The following is an 18,112-nucleotide window of genomic DNA, read 5'->3' as shown; positions in this document are numbered from 1 at the left end:
CTACGAAGTGAGGTCAGCGTTGCTAGGTAACCACTATAATCAAAACAATCCAAGGGTTAGTATCGCACGCTGTGCTCAAAGCATAAAAACACAGAAAGACATAACACTGATCACACTTAACTAAACAAATACATACATACATCAATTAAAAAACACGGTGCTATCAGTTAAACTAAGCAATTCCCGGCATCACAGATAATACCAAAATCCATATATAGTTAATTAAATAATTTGACATATCATCTATATTAGCATTTCCTGTGGATTATATTATCATGATATGTTAATTTAAAATCTAATTACTACCTGTTGATAGTAATTATGATTTTTGTAAATTGATTTACTGCTGTTAGGGAAATATGCCATTCGATTGGAGTGCTATATCATATCATTATTTATAGGAAACATTGTAGGCCTAATGTTTCGTTTAGCCCCCTCGGTGACAGGGTGCCTAGGACATATATCCACCTACTTTCCCGTTGCATAAGAATTTTGTTACGGTCCCCGCCCCGGTGCGAGAGAGGGACGTGATCAATTATAATCGCTCGCATGCTGGCTATCGTATGCCTCGCCAGCAAACAATGTCGGGCAATGGGCTGTTCACTCGTTCCCTTTTCTAACGCTTGTTTTATGGCACTGCGGTGTAGTGCCATCCTTTCTCGAAACTGTCTCTGTGTCTTGCCTACATAGGCCAGCCCACAGGGACATTTCAGCATGTAAATTACATGCGTTGTGGTGCAAGTGACTCTGTGACAAATCTTATATTGTTTCCCTGTTATGGGATGACTGAATGTTGACCCTGTCATTAGTGTGTTACAAGTCGAGCACCCTAGGCAACGAAAGCAACCCACTTTAGGGCGCAAAAAGTGGGATGATATTTGCTTAGTTAATGGAAATACATCCAATTTAACCACTTTGTCTGAAATGCTTTGTCCCTTAGTGTAACTAGGAAGTAATCTGGTACCGTGAAGGGCTGGTAATGTTTGGTCTGTGTTAACCAATGGCCACAATCTCTTGGCCTGACTGACTATAGAGGTGGTGGCTGTGGTGTATCTATTGACCCACGGAATCTTAGGGGCCTCGTGTACTGTGTCTGCCAATGGAGCTGTTACAGAAGTCAACAAAGACTCCCTGGTGAGTCGCATGACTTTAAATTTGTTGACCAAAAGTTCCTCTCGTGGATATCCTCTTGCCTGAAATTTATCCACCATCTGATCTAATGTCTCATCTAATTGCTGTGGGTCTGAAATAATGCGTCTGGCCCTCAGCATTTGTGAATATGGCAGACCCTTACGTGTGGAATGTGGATGAAAGCTGGCGTGATGTAATGCCGAATTCCTGTCAGTAGGTTTGACATATAAATTAGTTTGTATCTCTCCTGATATTAACTGGATAGCCACATCTAGAAAGTGAATCTGAGTCTCAGACATCTGGTACGTGAGTTTAACAGCCCCATCAGTAGCATTGTGTTTATCTAATAATGCTGATAAAGATTCAGCACTACCCCTCCAGAAAATCAGTAAATCGTCTATGTACCTCTTATAGAAATACATAGATGACTGTTCAATAGAACCAAACAAAACAATTTCTATAGAATACATGTATGCATTTGCGTACGATGGGGCCACTGGGGACCCCATCGCACAACCGGCTAATTGTAAATACATTCGCCCATTAAATGTAAAGTAATTACGGGTCAATACTAATGTTAATAACTGTAAAAAAACATCTATTGCTGGACCCGTATATAATGGGTTGTCAGTAATGAGATGAGATGCCGTACAGCCTCCACACCCGCATCATGTGGGATGCAGGTGTAGAGGCTGGTGACATCTGCACTACATAACGTCAATTGATCAGCCGGTAGCACCATTTGTTGTAGATGAATTAACAAGGTAGTGGTATCCTTCAAATATGATGGTACCACTTGAATGCATTTCAGGCAAAGTGGTTAAATTGGATGTATTTCCATTAACTAAGCAAATATCATCCCACTTTTTGCGCCCTAAAGTGGGTTGCTTTCGTTGCCTAGGGTGCTCGGCTTGTAACACACTAATGACCGGGTCAACATTCAGTCATCCCATAACAGGGAAACAATATAAGATTTGTCACAGAGTCACTTGCACCACAACGCATGTAATTTACATGCTGAAATGTCCCTGTGGGCTGGCCTATGTAGGCAAGACACAGAGACAGTTTCGAGAAAGGATGGCACTACACCGCAGTGCCATAAAACAAGCGTTAGAAAAGGGAACGAGTGAACAGCCCATTGCCCGACATTGTTTGCTGGCGAGGCATACGATAGCCAGCATGCGAGCGATTATAATTGATCACGTCTCTCTCTCGCACCGGGGCGGGGACCGTAACAAAATTCTTATGCAACGGGAAAGTAGGTGGATATATGTCCTAGGCACCCTGTCACCGAGGGGGCTAAACGAAACATTAGGCCTACAATGTTTCCTATAAATAATGATATGATATAGCACTCCAATCGAATGGCATATTTCCCTAACAGCAGTAAATCAATTTACAAAAATCATAATTACTATCAACAGGTAGTAATTAGATTTTAAATTAACATATCATGATTATATAATCCACAGGAAATGCTAATATAGATGATATGTCAAATTATTTAATTAACTATATATGGATTTTGGAATTATCTGTGATGCCGGGAATTGCTTAGTTTAACTGATAGCACCGTGTTTTTTAATTGATGTATGTATGTATTTGTTTAGTTAAGTGTGATCAGTGTTATGTCTTTCTGTGTTTTTATGCTTTGAGCACAGCGTGCGATACTAACCCTTGGATTGTTTTGATTATAGTGGTTACCTAGCAACGCTGACCTCACTTCGTAGTATTGGCTCCCTGCCCGGCGCAGCCTACTGACGTCATCGCTCCGAGACGAGTGCTTTCGTTCTGACGGACGGGGCGCGGGCGGCGGCGCGGGACAGGTGAGTCTAATCCCGGTACTGAGTACCTACTTGGGCGGGTATATAAGTGTGTTTTATGTGCAATGTATTTGTGTACCATTTGTCCCTGAAGACGGGGCGCAGTCCCCGAAACGGCGTAGGACCGGATTAAAGACTTTTTTACTTTACAACAGTCTGCTGAGTGCCGCTGATTCCCTTTCTTCTATATATATATATATATATATATATATATATATATATATATATATATATATATATATATATATATATATATATATATATATAGAACGTCCTAAGTGGATGCTGGGGACTCCGTAAGGACCATGGGGACTAGCGGCTCCGCAGGAGACTGGGCACAACTAAAGAAAGCTTTAGGACTACCTGGTGTGCACTGGCTCCTCCCACTAAGACCCTCCTCCAGACCTCAGTTAGATTCTTGTGCCCGGCTGAGCTGGATGCACACTAGGGGCTCTCCTGAGCTCCTAGAAAGAAAGTATATTTAGGTTTTTTTATTTTACAGTGAGATCTGCTGGCAACAGACTCACTGCAGTGAGGGACTAAGGGGAGAAGAAGCGAACCTACCTAACAGGTGGTAGTTTGGGCTTCTTAGGCTACTGGACACCATTAGCTCCAGAGGGATCGACCGCAGGACCCGACCTTGGTGTTCGTTCCCGGAGCCGCGCCGCCGTCCCCCTTACAGAGCCAGAAGCATGAAGAGTCCGGAAAATCGGCGGCAGAAGACTTCGGTCTTCACCAAGGTAGCGCACAGCACTGCAGCTGTGCGCCATTGCTCCTCATGTACACCTCACACTCCGGACACCTTGGCTGTCAAATCTACATCATATATAGTCCTAGAGGCTATATAGATGTCAAATTACCCCTGCCAGTATTCCAGAAAAAGCGGGAGAAAGTCCGCCGAAAAAGGGGCGGGGCTTCTCCCTCAGCACACTGGCGCCATTTTCTCTTCACAGTGCAGCTGGAAGACAGCTCCCCAGGCTCTCCCCTGTAGTTTTCAGGCTCAAAGGATTAAAAAGAGAGGGGGGGGGGCACTAAATTTAGGCGCAATATATGTATACAAGCAGCTATTTGGGGAAAAATCACTCAGTTATAGTGTTAATCCCTGCATTATATAGCGCTCTGGTGTGTGCTGGCATACTCTCTCGGTCTCCCCAAAGGACTTTGTGGGGTCCTGTCCTCAGTCAGAGCATTCCCTGTGTGTGTACGGTGTGTCGGTACGGCTGTGTCGACATGTTTGATGAGGAAGGTTACGTGGAGGCGGAGCAGAGGCCGATAAATGGGATGTCGCCCCCTGTGGGGCCGACACCAGAGTGGATGGATAGGTGGAAGGTATTAACCGACAGTGTCAACTCCTTACATAAAAGGCTGGATGACGTAACAGCTGTGGGACAGCCGGCTTCTCAGCCCGCGCCTGCCCTGGCGTCTCAAAGGCCATCAGGGGCTCAAAAAACGCCCGTTACCTCAGATGGCAGACACAGATGTCGACACGGAGTCTGACTCCAGTGTCGACGAGGTTGAGACATATACACAATCCACTAGGAACATCCGTTACATGATCTCGGCAATGAAAAATGTGTTACGCATTTTCTGACATGAACCCAAGTACCACATAAAAGGGGTTTTATTTTTGGGGAGAAAAAGCAGCCAGTGTTTTGTTCCCCCATCAGATGAATGAATGAAGTGTGTAAAGAAGCGTGGTTTCCCCCGATAAGAAACTGGTAATTTCTAAAAAGATACTGATGGCGTACCCTTTCCCGCCAGAGGATAGGTCACGTTGGGAGATATCCCTTAGGGTGGATAAGGCGCTCACACGTTTGTCAAAAGGTGGCACTGCCGTCTTAGGATATGGCCACCTTGAAGGAACCTGCTGATAAAAAGCAGGAGGCGATCCTGAAGTCTGTATTTACACACTCAGGTTATATACTGAAACCTGCAATTGCCTCAGCATAAATAGTGCTGCTGCAGCGTGGTCTGATACCCTGTCAGATAATATTAATACGCTAAGACAGGGATAATATTTTGCTAACATTGAGCATATTTAAGACGACGTCTTATATATAAAGGATGCACAGAGGGATATTTGCCGGCTGGCATCCAGAATTAATGCAATGTCCATTCTGCCAGGAGGGTATTAGAAACCCGGCAGTGGACAGGTGATGCTGCCTTTAAAAGGCACATGGAGATTCTGCCTTATAAGGGTGAGGAATTGTTTGGGGATGGTCTCTGGGACCTCGTATCCACAGCAACAGCTGGGAAGAAAAATTTTTACCTCCGGTTTCCTCACAAAAGCCTAAGAAAGCACCGTATTTTCAGGTACAGTCCTTTCGGCTTCAGAAAAGCAAGCGGGTCAAAGGCGCTTCCTTTCTGCACAGAGACAAGGGAAGAAGGAAAAAGCTGCACCAGTCAGCCAGTTCCCAGGATCAAATATCTTCCCTCGCTTCCTCTGAGTCCACCGCATGACACTGGGGCTCCACAGGTGTAGACAGGTGCGGTGGGGGCGTGTCTCGGGAACTGCAGGGACCAGTGGGCTTGCCCACAGGTGGATCCGTAGGTTCTGCAAGTAGTATCACAGGGATACAGCCTGGAGTTCGAGGCGACTCCCCCTCGCCGTTGCCTCACATCAGCCTTGCCTGCTGCCCTCGGAGAAAGGTAGTACTGGCGGCAATTCACAAGCTGTACTTCCAGCAGGTGAAATCAAGGTACCCCTCCTTCAACAAGGCCGGGGTTACTATTCCAAAATGTTGTGGTACCGAAACCAGTCGGTTCGGTGAGACCCATTCTAAAATTGAAATCCTTGAACACTTATATACGAAGGTTCAAGTTCAAAATGGAATCGCTCAGGGCGATTATTGCAAGCCTGGAAAATTTCAGGGTATCACTGGACATCAAGGATGCTTACCTGCATGTCCCTATTTACCCTCTTCACCAGGTGTACCTCAAATTGTGGTACAGGATTGTCATTACCAATTCCAGACGTTGCCGTTGGTCTGTCCCCGGCACCGAGGGTATTTACCAAGGTAATGGCCGAAGTACTTATCCCGTACTTGGACGATCTCCTTATAAAGGTGAGGTCCAGGGAGCACTTGTTTCGTCGGAATAGCACTATCTCGGGAAGTGCTACAACAGCACGGCTGGATTCTGAATATTCCAAAGTCGCAGCTGGTTCCTACGACGCGTCTACTGTTCCTGGGTATGGTTCTGGACACAGAACAGGATAAAAAGGGTTTCTCCCGGAAGAGAAGTCCAAGGAGTTGGCGTCTCTAGACGGAGACCTCCTAATACAAATACATGTGTCGGTGCATCAATGCTCGCGAGCCTTGGGAAAGATGGTAGCTTCTTACGAAGAATTTCCATTCGCCAGGTCCCATGCAAGGATCTTCCAGTGGGATCTGTTGGACAAGTGGTCCGGGTCGCATCCTCGGATGCATCGGCGGATAACCCTGTCTCCAAGGGCCAGGGTGTCGCTGTGGTGGTGACTGCAGAGTGCTCATCTTCTAGGGGGCCGCAGATTCGGCATACAGGACTGGGTCCTGGTGACCACGGATGCCAGCCTTCAAGGCTGGGGGCGAGTCACACAGGGAAGAAACTTCCAAGGCATATGGAAAAGTCAGGAGACTTCCCTACACATAAATGTTCTGGAACTATGGGCCATTTACAATGCCCTAAGTCAGGCTAGACCCCTGCTTCAACACCGGCCGGTGCTGATCCAGTCAGACAACATCACGGCGGTCGCTCATGTAAACCGACAGGGCGGCACAAGAAGCAGGATGGCGATGGCAGAAGCCACAAAGATTCTCCGATGGGCGGAAAATCATGTGTTAGCACTGTCAGCAGTGTTCATTCCCGGAGTGGACAACTGAGAAGCAGACTTTCTCAGCAGACACGATCTCCACCCGGGAGAGTGGGGACTTCATCCAGAAGTCTTCCAAATGATTGTACACCGTTGGGAAAGGCCACAGGTGGACAGGATGGCGTCCCGCCTCAACAAAAAGCTACAAAGATATTGCGCCAGGTCAAGGGACCCTCAGGCGATAGCTGTGGACGCTCTGGTAACACCGTGGGTGTACCAGTCGGTGTATGTGTTCCCTTCTCTGCCTCTCATACCCAGGGTAATGAGAATAATAAGAAGGAGAGGAGTAAGAACTATACTCATTGTTCCGGGTGGCCAAGAAGAGCTTGGTACCCAGAACTCCAAGAAATGATCTCAGGGGACCCATGGCCTCTGCCGCTCAGACAGGACCTGCTGCAGCAGGGGGCCAGTCTGTACCAAAACGTACCGCGGCTGCGTTTGACGGCATGGCGGTTGAACGCCGGATCCTGAAGGAAAAGGGCATTCCGGAGGAAGTTATCCCTACGCTATTTAAAGCTAGGAAAGAAGTGAACGCAAACCATGATCACCGCATATGGCGGAAATATGTTGCGTGCTGTGAGGCCAGTAAGGCCCCAAAGGAGGAATTTCAGCTAGGTCGATTTCTGCACTTCCTACAAGTCAGAGGTGACTATGGGCCTAAAATTGGGTTCCATTAAGGTCCAGATTTCGGCTCTATCGATTTTCTTCCAAAATAGAACTGGCTTCACTGCCTGAAGTTCAGACTTTTGTTAAGGGAGTGCTGCATAGTCAGCCCCCATTTGTGCCTCTAGTGCAGGGGTGGGCAACATGCGGCCCGCGGGCCGGATGCGGCCCGCGAACCGATCCTGCCTGGCCCACCAGTGCCCAATGACAAGCGGCCCGACTGGCTGAGCCGCTTGTCATTGCACTACAGCAGCTCCAAGACGCGGCGCCGCTGAGGAAATCCCGGTCACGTCACAGGGGCTGCTGACCGGGATTTCCTTTCCGACGTCAGGCGCTGAGCGGTGCAGGGGGCGGAGCCAAATCAGGGGCAGCAGCGGGTGGGGCCAGCGGATCATCTGGGCAGCTGGACGCCGGCTGTCTCCTGCTCCCTGACTAACCTCCTCGGCCAGCTCCACCTCCTGCTCCCTGCTGCATCACCATGGAGGAACAGCGGCAGCATCTCCCGCACCTCCCTCCTCCAGGGAGGAGGAAGCAGACCTTGGCCTCCCGGTCACAGTTCCGGCCTTACACCCGAAATGACTGGTGGCGCGGCTCCATGGGCTGCATGCAACACTTGTTAAGCGACCAGCCTGGATCCCCCTGGCCTGTATCTGGGGCCCGCAGATCATACCCTGCAGCTCAGTGGATTGGTGCAGAGAGAGGTGAGCACCCTGGGAGCCCTGTACCCACCTACCCCCCCCCCCCCCCTTGTGTGAATCACTGTACCTCATATCTCTGTGTATGACGCCCACTATCCCCCTCACCCCTGGTGTGTGTCCCAGTACCCTCCTACCCCTGTGTGTGTGTGTTACACACCTTGTACTCCCCTCCCATGTTTGATACCCAGAACCCCCTACCTCTGTGTATATGGCACCCTGTACCCCTACCTTCCCGACGTTTTTGACAGTGTACACCCCCTGACGCTTTGCGTAAACACCCTGTACTCACCTACACCTGTGTGTGTGTTTGTGATGCCTAGTACCTGTGTGTGCACAAGGAGAGGGGGGAGCTGGCAACTGTACCCAGGGAGGGGAAATTTTGTGTGCGGACCTCGAATATTCGCTGGAATGTGCTATGTGGCCCCCCAGCTGAAATAATTGCCCACCCCTACTCTAGTGGCACCGTGGGATCTCAACGTAGTGTTGGATTTCCTGAAGTCGCATTGAGTTGAGCCACTTAAATCTGTGGAGCTACAATACCTCACGTGGAAAGTGGTCATGCTGTGGGCCTTGGCGTCGGCCAGGCGTGTATCAGAATTGGCGGCTTTGTCATGCAAAAGCCCTTATCTGTATTTTATATGGATAAGGCGGAATTGAGGACTCGTTCCCAATTCCTTCCTAAGGTGGTAGCAGTTTTTCATGTGTACCAACCTATTGTGGTGCCTGCGGCTACTTGGGACTTGGAGGATTCCAAGTTTCTGGACGTAGTCAGGGCCCTAAAAAGTATATGTTTCCAGGACGGCTGGAGTCCGGAAAACTGACTCGCTATTTATCCTGTATGCACCCAACAAGCTGGGTGCTCCTGCTTCTAAGCAGACTATTGCTCGCTGGATCTGTAGCACGATTCAACTTGCACATTCTGCGGCTGGACTGCCGCACCCTAAATCTGTGAAAGCCCATTCCACGAGGAAAGTGGGCTCTTCTTGGGCGGCTGCCCGAGGGGTCTCGGCTTTACAAATTTGCCGAGCTGTTACTTGGTCGGTTTCAAACACTCTTGCAAGAGTCTACAAGTTTGATACCATGGCTGAGGAGGACCTGGAGTTTGCTCATTCGGTGCTGCAGAGTCATCCGCACTCTCCCGCCCGTTTGGGAGCTTTGGTATAATCCCCATGGTCCTTACGGAGTCCCCAGCATCCACTTAGGACGTTAGAGAAAATAAGATTTTACTCACCGGTAAATCTATTTCTCGTAGTCCGTAGTGGATGCTGGGCGCCCATCCCAAGTGCGGATTGTCTGCAATACTTGTATATAGTTATTGCCTAACTAAAGGGTTATTGTTGAGCCATCTGTTGAGAGGCTCAGTTGTTATCATACTGTTAACTGGGTATAGTATCACGAGTTATACGGTGTGATTGGTGTGGCTGGTATGAGTCTTACCCGGGATTCAAAATCCTTCCTTATTGTGTCAGCTCTTCCGGGCACAGTATCCTAACGGAGGTCTGGAGGAGGGTCTTAGTGGGAGGAGCCAGTGCACACCAGGTAGTCCTAAAGCTTTCTTTAGTTGTGCCCAGTCTCCTGCGGAGCCGCTAGTCCCCATGGTCCTTACGGAGTCCCCAGCATCCACTACGGACTGCGAGAAATAGATTTACCGGTGAGTAAAATCTTATTTTATATATATATATATATATATATATATATATATATATATATATATATATATATATATATATATATATATATATATATGAAAAAGGAGGGGATGAGGGATAAATAGCGACCAGGGTGTCAATAAGATAAGTTGCCAGTTAAAATATTAAAAATAGCTGTTTATTAAAATGAACATAAAAGAAACACATAAAAAATAGGGACGACAATATATACACACAACTGAGCTAAAAGCACTTAAATGAATATATGCACTAAAAAAGAAAGAATTTTTCCTTATCTTAGAATGAGGTAGGTACAGGTCACCCAACGCGTTTCGTCTGATGAGACTTCTTCAAGGGGTAGGGACAGAATGAGACAGTATGTGCTTTTATAGCCAAAGTGATCAGTGGGAGGGCTATAACATCACATATAGTCATGTGATGCAATTACATATTAAATACTTTAAGGCTGCTCATATATATAAAACAATGCTTAACAGGTTATTATGGACTGAATACAGGTTGAGTATCCCATATCCAAATATTCCGAAATACGGAATATTCCGAAATACGGACTTTTTTGACTGAGAGTGAGATACTGAAAACTTTGTTTTTTTGATGGCTCAATGTACACAAACTTTGTTTAATACACCAAGATATTAAAGATATTGTATTAAATGATCTTCAGGCTGTGTGTATAAGGTGTATATGAAACATAAATGAATTGTGTGAATGTAGACACACTTTGTTTAATGCACAAAGTTACCAAAAAAATTGGCTAAAATGACCTTCAGGCTGTGTGTATAAGGTGTATATGTAACATAGATGCATTCTGTGCTTAGATTTAGGTCCCATCACCATGATATCTCATTATGGTATGCAATTATTCCAAAATACAGAAAAATCCGATATCCAAAATACCTCTGGTCCCAAGCATTTTGGATAAGGGATACTCAACCTGTATAAGTAAAAACGAGTTGATTCACACTTAGAAAACAGGTTAAAAACACTAAAACGGCTCTGGAGTGATAAAAGGCGGAACTTCCGCCACACTTCCGGCGGCTGCGGACTCGGCGCGTCACTTCCGCCCCACTTCCGGCGCTTACTGCGCATGCGCCCGCGGCGATTCCGTGCTCATATCCATTTCTTGTCAGTGGCTGCAGTTCACAGGGGGAAGGAGCCAGTCTTAGTCAAGTCCAAAAGATGGTGGCCATTTTTGATGTGATTATGTCCATAGGTCTCCAGGTAGCGGCGGCCATTTTCTAATAGTTCATCTGACAAAAACACTTGTCAGATACCCCGGTATCCATGGTGATAATTAGACATAGAAAAAAAGTAAACAAGAGTATCAGGAGCACGTTATTGTTTTGTAAGCACCTAGTTTTACCATAAGTTCTAAGAGAAAATAGCTAAACAGGATTATAATGAAAGAAATGCTTTGCTGTACATTTATAAAGGTGTGTAGTATATATATATATCAAATACTTGTGAACCGTACAACACCAAGCTTATTCCGACAGAGGTTGCCAGATTAATGGATCCGATATGATTACAACCACACCATGAGGCTCCAGCAGGGGCTATGTTGTTGGAGAAACCAGCACTCCAGTTATAGCGTAGTAACATTTAGACAAGTAGTATCAAATCATTGTGCAAATCAGCATATATGACATAGAAGGCATACTTGTATATTCTCACAAATCATGTCCAGGGTGGGGATGTATATCCAACCCAGCTGCGGCTCCCAACGGCCGTTTCGGCTTCTGCTGGAGCCTCATGGTGTGTGTGTGTGTGTGTGTGTGTGTGTGTGTGTATGTGTATGTGTATGTGTATGTATATGTATATATATATATATATATATATATATATATATATATATATATATATATATATATATACACATACACACACATACAAACACGAGGAACCACTGCATTCGCCATTCCCTGGGGTTGGGATGCGGTGGGCTGTGACCACCAAACTAAAATATACATATACAGAAAACCCTACCCTCTCCTAAGCAGCTTCATTCACCTTTAATGCTTTAGTATACATCTGAATAAACAATGGAGTTTTGGTTTATGAATTGTACAATGCATGTAAGCTTGCGGCCCACTCCGTGGGACCCCATTTCACCTCAAGTCCTACTCTATCACACAAACTTTCACATAGATTTTAAAGAAACCTGGCAACTGCTGTTTCATAGGGGAAAATGTGCTTATCTGGTTTAAAGCTTACCTGCCACACTTATGGCTATTAAAAGGTAAGACAGTCACCAACACAACTACACAAGTGTGCTTACCTGGTTTAAAGCTCACCTGCCAACAGATTACTGGCTTTCAAAGTGAGACAGTCACCAACACACCAAAATAGCAGCTGATCCAGGTTAAAGGTAAATGAGCTTAGAGGTGTGTGTGTGTATATATATATATATATATATATATATATGTGTATGTATATATATATATATATATATATGTATGTATATATATATGTATGTATATATATATATGTATGTATGTGTATACAAAGCCAAATCAGCCGGCACTCAGCTTCAGACAACAGCGTGCCCCGGTGCCTTAATCCTCAAAATGTATGCAATTCCAATGGTGGACAATGAGGCACTCAAGAGGCTGGTTATAAGCAGAAATGCTGTATTGACATATGTGTATATATATGATCTACACACACACTCAGCATGACAGAGCCCTGGCTCCTAGCGGCAGGACATCCAGAAACATGGCAGCTCCTGTGTGAGTAGTGCGTCCCCCTCCTTCTCCTCCCTGGAACATTGCAGCAGGAAGAAATGCATTGGAAATAATTAAAAAAACAAGCACTCTTTCATTTTGTTCACTAACTTACAATTTCAAGATACATTTAAACTCTATAATGTATATTTGTGTGGGTACTGCATGAAAAATTACTTTATTTGATGTTCAAATGTGTCCAGTCCAAATAGTGGCAAAATAGGCTCAGCATAGTGGTTACAAAAGCCTTCACTGGCATAATTCAAGAATACATAAGCATTTTGTGACTGTTGTTACATGCCTTTTTATCATTTGCTCCGTGTTCATTAGTTAGTATGGATCTTAGACGTAGCTAAATTAATTTGTGTGTTATATAATTTCTAATCCGTTAATTATTATTATTTTTCTACATTATAGGTACCATTGGATTCTTTGCATGCTACTGGTTTGTCAGGAAGATTTACAGTGTTGTCAAGGTGGATTAACCAGGAATTTCTGCAGAGTTGACACACAAGCAGATTACAATTTACAGTATGCCTAATAAGAATGAGATGCTACCATTTAAAGACTTGCAAATGTGGCACAAAACAGAGACTTTCTGCCGAGATGAGCACCTCGAGAGACTGTTTACAACATTCCGTCATGTGCTTCTCCCACCTCCTTTTAAGCCGGTTTTTAAACAATTGTAAATACACAAGTGTGAGCTACGAGATGTTATTAAGCAGTATCATTCAGCAATGATTGGGTATTTCCTATTTTGCCCATGACTAGAAAGTAAAGTCATGGCGCACCATGATGTTGTTTGATATACCATTACGTTATAAGGCAGTGTATAATTTTGCTACCGTGCCTTCCAGATAGTCTTGATATTCTTATTCGTCAAAGGTTTATTTGTGCAAATATTCATTACATTGTCCATCCATACTGTATTCTTGAAAGGTTGTAATTTTTTATTTTATTTAAAATGATCTGTACATTTTATTGCTCTTGTTTTAACACGTTATAGCAAGCGTGCACTACCTGCTCAGAGAGTAATTGTTTGGCTTTATTGTATTAGCAAGCGTTTCACCTGTATATAGCAAAAAGTGTATCTTTCATACGCTTCTAAACTACTCTAGCAAAATGCTCTAGGTACAGGGCTTCAGGAGTTCTACAGATAACAAACCAAAACTAGTGGCATGTATTTCCTGCCTTGCCTATGTCTTATTTTGTGCAATAAAAGTGCAAAGACCGTACACATTTATGGTTTGTATTGCAATTAATTGGGTCATTGTTGCTGCCAGTTGTACCCACTGCGGGTAATGTGCATTTGTACTGTGAGGGTGTTTGTATAGGTTAGCCAGTAAGGTGGAACATGACCATTTATTAGAGCCATTTTCAAAGTTTTGTGTGTTTGGTTACCTTGTACAAAAGCTTTTATGAAATACATATATACAATATTTTTTGGATTAAGTCTATACAATCTAATAGAAAAGACTCAAAATGTAACTGATGATTTTAATTTTGCCCAGTACTTGATAATAGCTTTGCTGCCTTGGTTTTAGGGACACTTCATGGTGATAGGGTCCAGGATGAAAAGTCAATTTATCTCCTTTAACATTGCATGGCAGTCCTTAAAATAGGTAGCTTCCCATCTAAGATACAGGTAGATAATTGTCACCCAAAATTGGTATATAATGTACCTCTTTGGTTTTTGTTTTTTTTTTTTTATTGTAGGTCAGGTGCTATCTGTGTTTTTTTTTTTTTTTTTTTTTTTTGCTGCCGTTGTAGTGCAAGCACTTGCATTCTTATTGTACTGGGAATGCAGCATCTGATCCTGCAACCTGAAGACAGACATGGCTATCCAAGGATCATTTCGTCTAGCGACTAGAACAGATCTGGTTGTAAGTATCAAACAAAAGTTATCCTGAGGTCTCAGTGGTGTTCTGGGAATGTGTACTCCCTGTATTATTTAAAAAGCACTACACTTAGACCATGTAGGCTAGAACGGATTCAGAACAGCTCTGAAAATTTCCCTCTACCTAATGCACAGTGCTGGGACATACACATGGATGAAATAGCATCTGGGAGCAACATAGAACCTGAGACCAACCTCAAACAGCTAATAGACATTCAAGTTTTGCTCAAGATAGGATTATTTTCATAATCCAGATTTATAGAAGATGTATTATCTTGGCAATAATGTATTCTGTTTTAACTACTTTTATACTTTTGAAAACAATGTTTTATTTTATTTTCCATAAATGGGGATACAGGATTATATTATACACTGTACATTCACAGTAAATTATTAGTAAGACAAGCAATTAAAACTTAATACCAAAACAATGATGCAAATACAATAGAAAACCCATACCACATTGACCGACTACTGAAAAGTCAATGGAGAGTCTAAGATCATAACTGACATTAAGAGCGGACATATAAGAAAGTGAAACCCAGGTAATTGTCTAGCTTCAAAAAAGGATGAGGAAGGGGGATAAGAATATGTAGAGAGAGAAAACGAAAATAAATAAATAAATATATATATAGAACAAAAGAGAATAGAGACTGTGATATGACTAAACTGAGGGGAAAGAGCAAAAGAAAGAGAAAAGATATCAAAAAGAAAAGAGGTAGGATAGCAGAGACCAGGGAGAGGTGAAGATTGAAAACTATGGCACGGGGCCCAGACTTTATGAAAGTTAGCCACAGTGGCATTTTGTAGAGTTGTCCTCCATACGGGCCACACAATGGATGCTGGCTCGGAGGACTGTTAGTGAAAGAGTTACATGAGGTTTACAATTTTTAGCAATTAAAGATTTGGCAGCATTACACTATAAGCTTGTCTTGATGTCTACTTACATCTCGAGAGAGCAACACTTGGGACAATAGCCAACTCTGTGACACTTGATATCAGGTTCCACACTTGCTACCAAAAAGAGCTGATAAGGGGACAAGACCACCAAGTGATGTAAAATATTCCCACCTCTCCACACTGTCTCTAGCAGGAGCTTGAAGTTGAAGAAAAGATTGCATGAAGCTTAGATGACACAAAGTACTATCTGGTGTACAACTTATAACACGTTTCCCTATTGGCCACACTAATGGAGGCTTTAGCAGTCCTGGACTTACGGTAGACTATCCCTCATTGTTAGTTAGGGTTGGTATATCTGCCTCCTAAGTGACTTCATGGTGTTCCCTATCATGGGTCATGGCCAAAATGGAATGGTACAGTGCAGAAATATTGCGACCTGTTGAGTTAGACGCAAAGGCATTCAAACTAGGAAAGAGGCTGTATTTTACTAGATGGAGAGGTGATTACTCAATCTGCAAGAATTGGTAGTGGCACAAGAAAGGGAGGGAGCCACTACTTTTATTGCACTTAAGAGGAAAAAGGAGGGCAGCACGACACAGTAGTCTCTGATTATGAAGGGGTATTTTGTACCAGTTGCAGTTCTGAGACTAAGGAAAGAGTCATCCTCTAGAACAGTTATGACTTGTTCATCCAGGTTGTAAATTCTTTTGTCACTAAGGAAGATCTATTTGCTGATAAGTAGAAGGTAAATGTTCCCATTCACAATGTGTATCTTTAGGTGCATTGAAGGAACACCTTATTTAATCTGGATAATGTTGAAATATAAATTTACATAAATCCATGGGGGATAAATGAAACCAAAGCATCCACTGTCACTGCTAAATTCCTGGTTTTTTTTTTATTAAGGGAGCACATCAGGTGGTAAAATATTTATTCCATGAGGAATGGTCCAAGGTGAAAATGTTTTACCTCTATACAGCCCTTTTAGGATTAAACATGGAAGGCAATATAAAAAATAAAATAAAAATCTGCCCCTGTAACACTTGTAGTAGTCTGAGTTGTGCAATCTACAGACCCATTCCATCAAGATCAATGGGTATAGATATTCAGGGGTAAGATCTCTACATTAGGAAGTTTTTCACTACTGATTCGAGCTTTCTCAAGGGAACATTATTAAAACAAATCAAAAGCTAAAGTATCCTGATTCTTCTCAGAAAACTGGGGTAGATGTATGACCAGGCATTATATGGGTGAAGTGGTATGAGCGCACGTTATGTGCAGTAATACCTGTTCTCCCCCATGTAATGAAGCAGTTTCACCAGTAAACGCTATGCGCCCCTGTCGTCTGCAATGCTATCTACAAGATAGCATGACAATATGCCAGGCAGTGTATGAACGGTCAGTGGTACTGATTGTATCGACAGCTGCAGCTATCAATTTTCGACAGCTGCAGCTGTCATTGCCCGGTGCACAGCACTGTCTCTGGCTGTATGCTCCCACTCTGCCTATGCTGTGAATGGGTCCTGGGTTGCATTGATCCAGGAAAACCCATTCACATGCCACTAAGAGCCAGGTTGAACTCGTGTACAACCCTGCTCGATACCCGGGTTATTTCAGCTGGGTGCTTTCACACTGTACAATATTCCGGGTGGCTGCACGTTCACATGAAATAACCCGGGATATTGCTGGCAGTGTGAAAGGTATGACTGACAGAGACACCTCTTACTGGCACACACCACTTACTGACACCTTTGACAGAAATACTGCTTACGGACATAGACACCATTTGCCGACAGATAATCTTCTTACGGACAGATTCAATTTACTGACAGACAAGCCTTACTCACAGACACTGCTTAACTATAAATACACCTCTTATTAACACAGTCACCCCTTGCTGATACAAACACACTGACCGATACCACCTACTGATACAAATACACTGATACACACACTTATTGACAGACATGCTTACATACACACACATTTACTGACACAGACGCACCTTACTGACAGATGCGTCTTAGTAACACAGACACCCCTTGGTGGCATAAACACACTGACACATTGTCACAGATACACTTGCTGACACAGTCCCCAACCGTCCGTCCACCGAGGTCTCCCGCCGGTGTCCTGGAGTCTCAGCTGACGAATGCAGCCAATCGGAATCCTCCTTGGTACATATGATCTGCTTAGCCAATTGCAGCTGAGCAGGAGATTTAAATGCCGGTCAGAGCCTCTGCACCTGCACAATGTCGCCCTCAAGCTGCATCCCAGGTTGCCCCTGCATTCACTGGGTGTCCTAAGAAGTTAGCTGTTCCCAGCCCGTTCCAGACATAACCGGTTCCAGCCCGGTCTTTCTAAGTCCAATCTGGTAACCAGTCCAGACTTAACCGGTACCAGCCTGGTCTCGCTAAAACCAATCCGGTAACCATCCCAGTCTCGCTAAGGCCAGTCCGGTAACCAGCCCGGTCCAGATTTAACCGGTACCAGCCTGGTCTCACTAAGTCCAATCCGGTAACCAACCTGGTCCAAACATAACCGGTACCAGCCCAGTGTCGCTGAGTCCAATCTGGTAACCAGCCCCCTCCTAATATAACCGATACCAGCCCGGTCTCGCTAAATCCAATCCGGTAACCAGCCTGGTCTCGCGAAGTCCAATCTGGTAACCAGCCTGGTCCAGATATAACCGGTACTAGCCTGGTCTCGTTAAGTACAATCCGGTAACCACCTCGGTCCCGACATAACCGGTTCCAG

At 44.4% G+C, this 18,112-nt stretch overlaps 1 protein-coding gene across 1 annotated transcript in view; it reads left to right on the top strand.

Annotated features, from left to right (window-relative positions):
- The window catches only part of LOC134949074 (transmembrane 9 superfamily member 2-like), a 200,838-nt gene extending 187,045 nt beyond the window's left edge, over positions 1-13,793 (top strand). The window contains exon 17 of the mRNA XM_063937428.1: positions 12,976-13,793. Coding sequence (XP_063793498.1) covers positions 12,976-13,043 — 68 coding nt within the window. The 3' untranslated portion in view covers positions 13,044-13,793. The remainder of the gene's footprint in view (positions 1-12,975) is intronic.
- The last annotated feature ends 4,319 nt before the right edge of the window (positions 13,794-18,112 follow it).

The sequence above is a fragment of the Pseudophryne corroboree genome, chromosome 8, assembly GCF_028390025.1.
Source record: "Pseudophryne corroboree isolate aPseCor3 chromosome 8, aPseCor3.hap2, whole genome shotgun sequence".
In the NCBI taxonomy this organism is placed as follows: domain Eukaryota; kingdom Metazoa; phylum Chordata; class Amphibia; order Anura; family Myobatrachidae; genus Pseudophryne; species Pseudophryne corroboree.
This window is presented reverse-complemented; position numbering and strand designations above follow the sequence as displayed.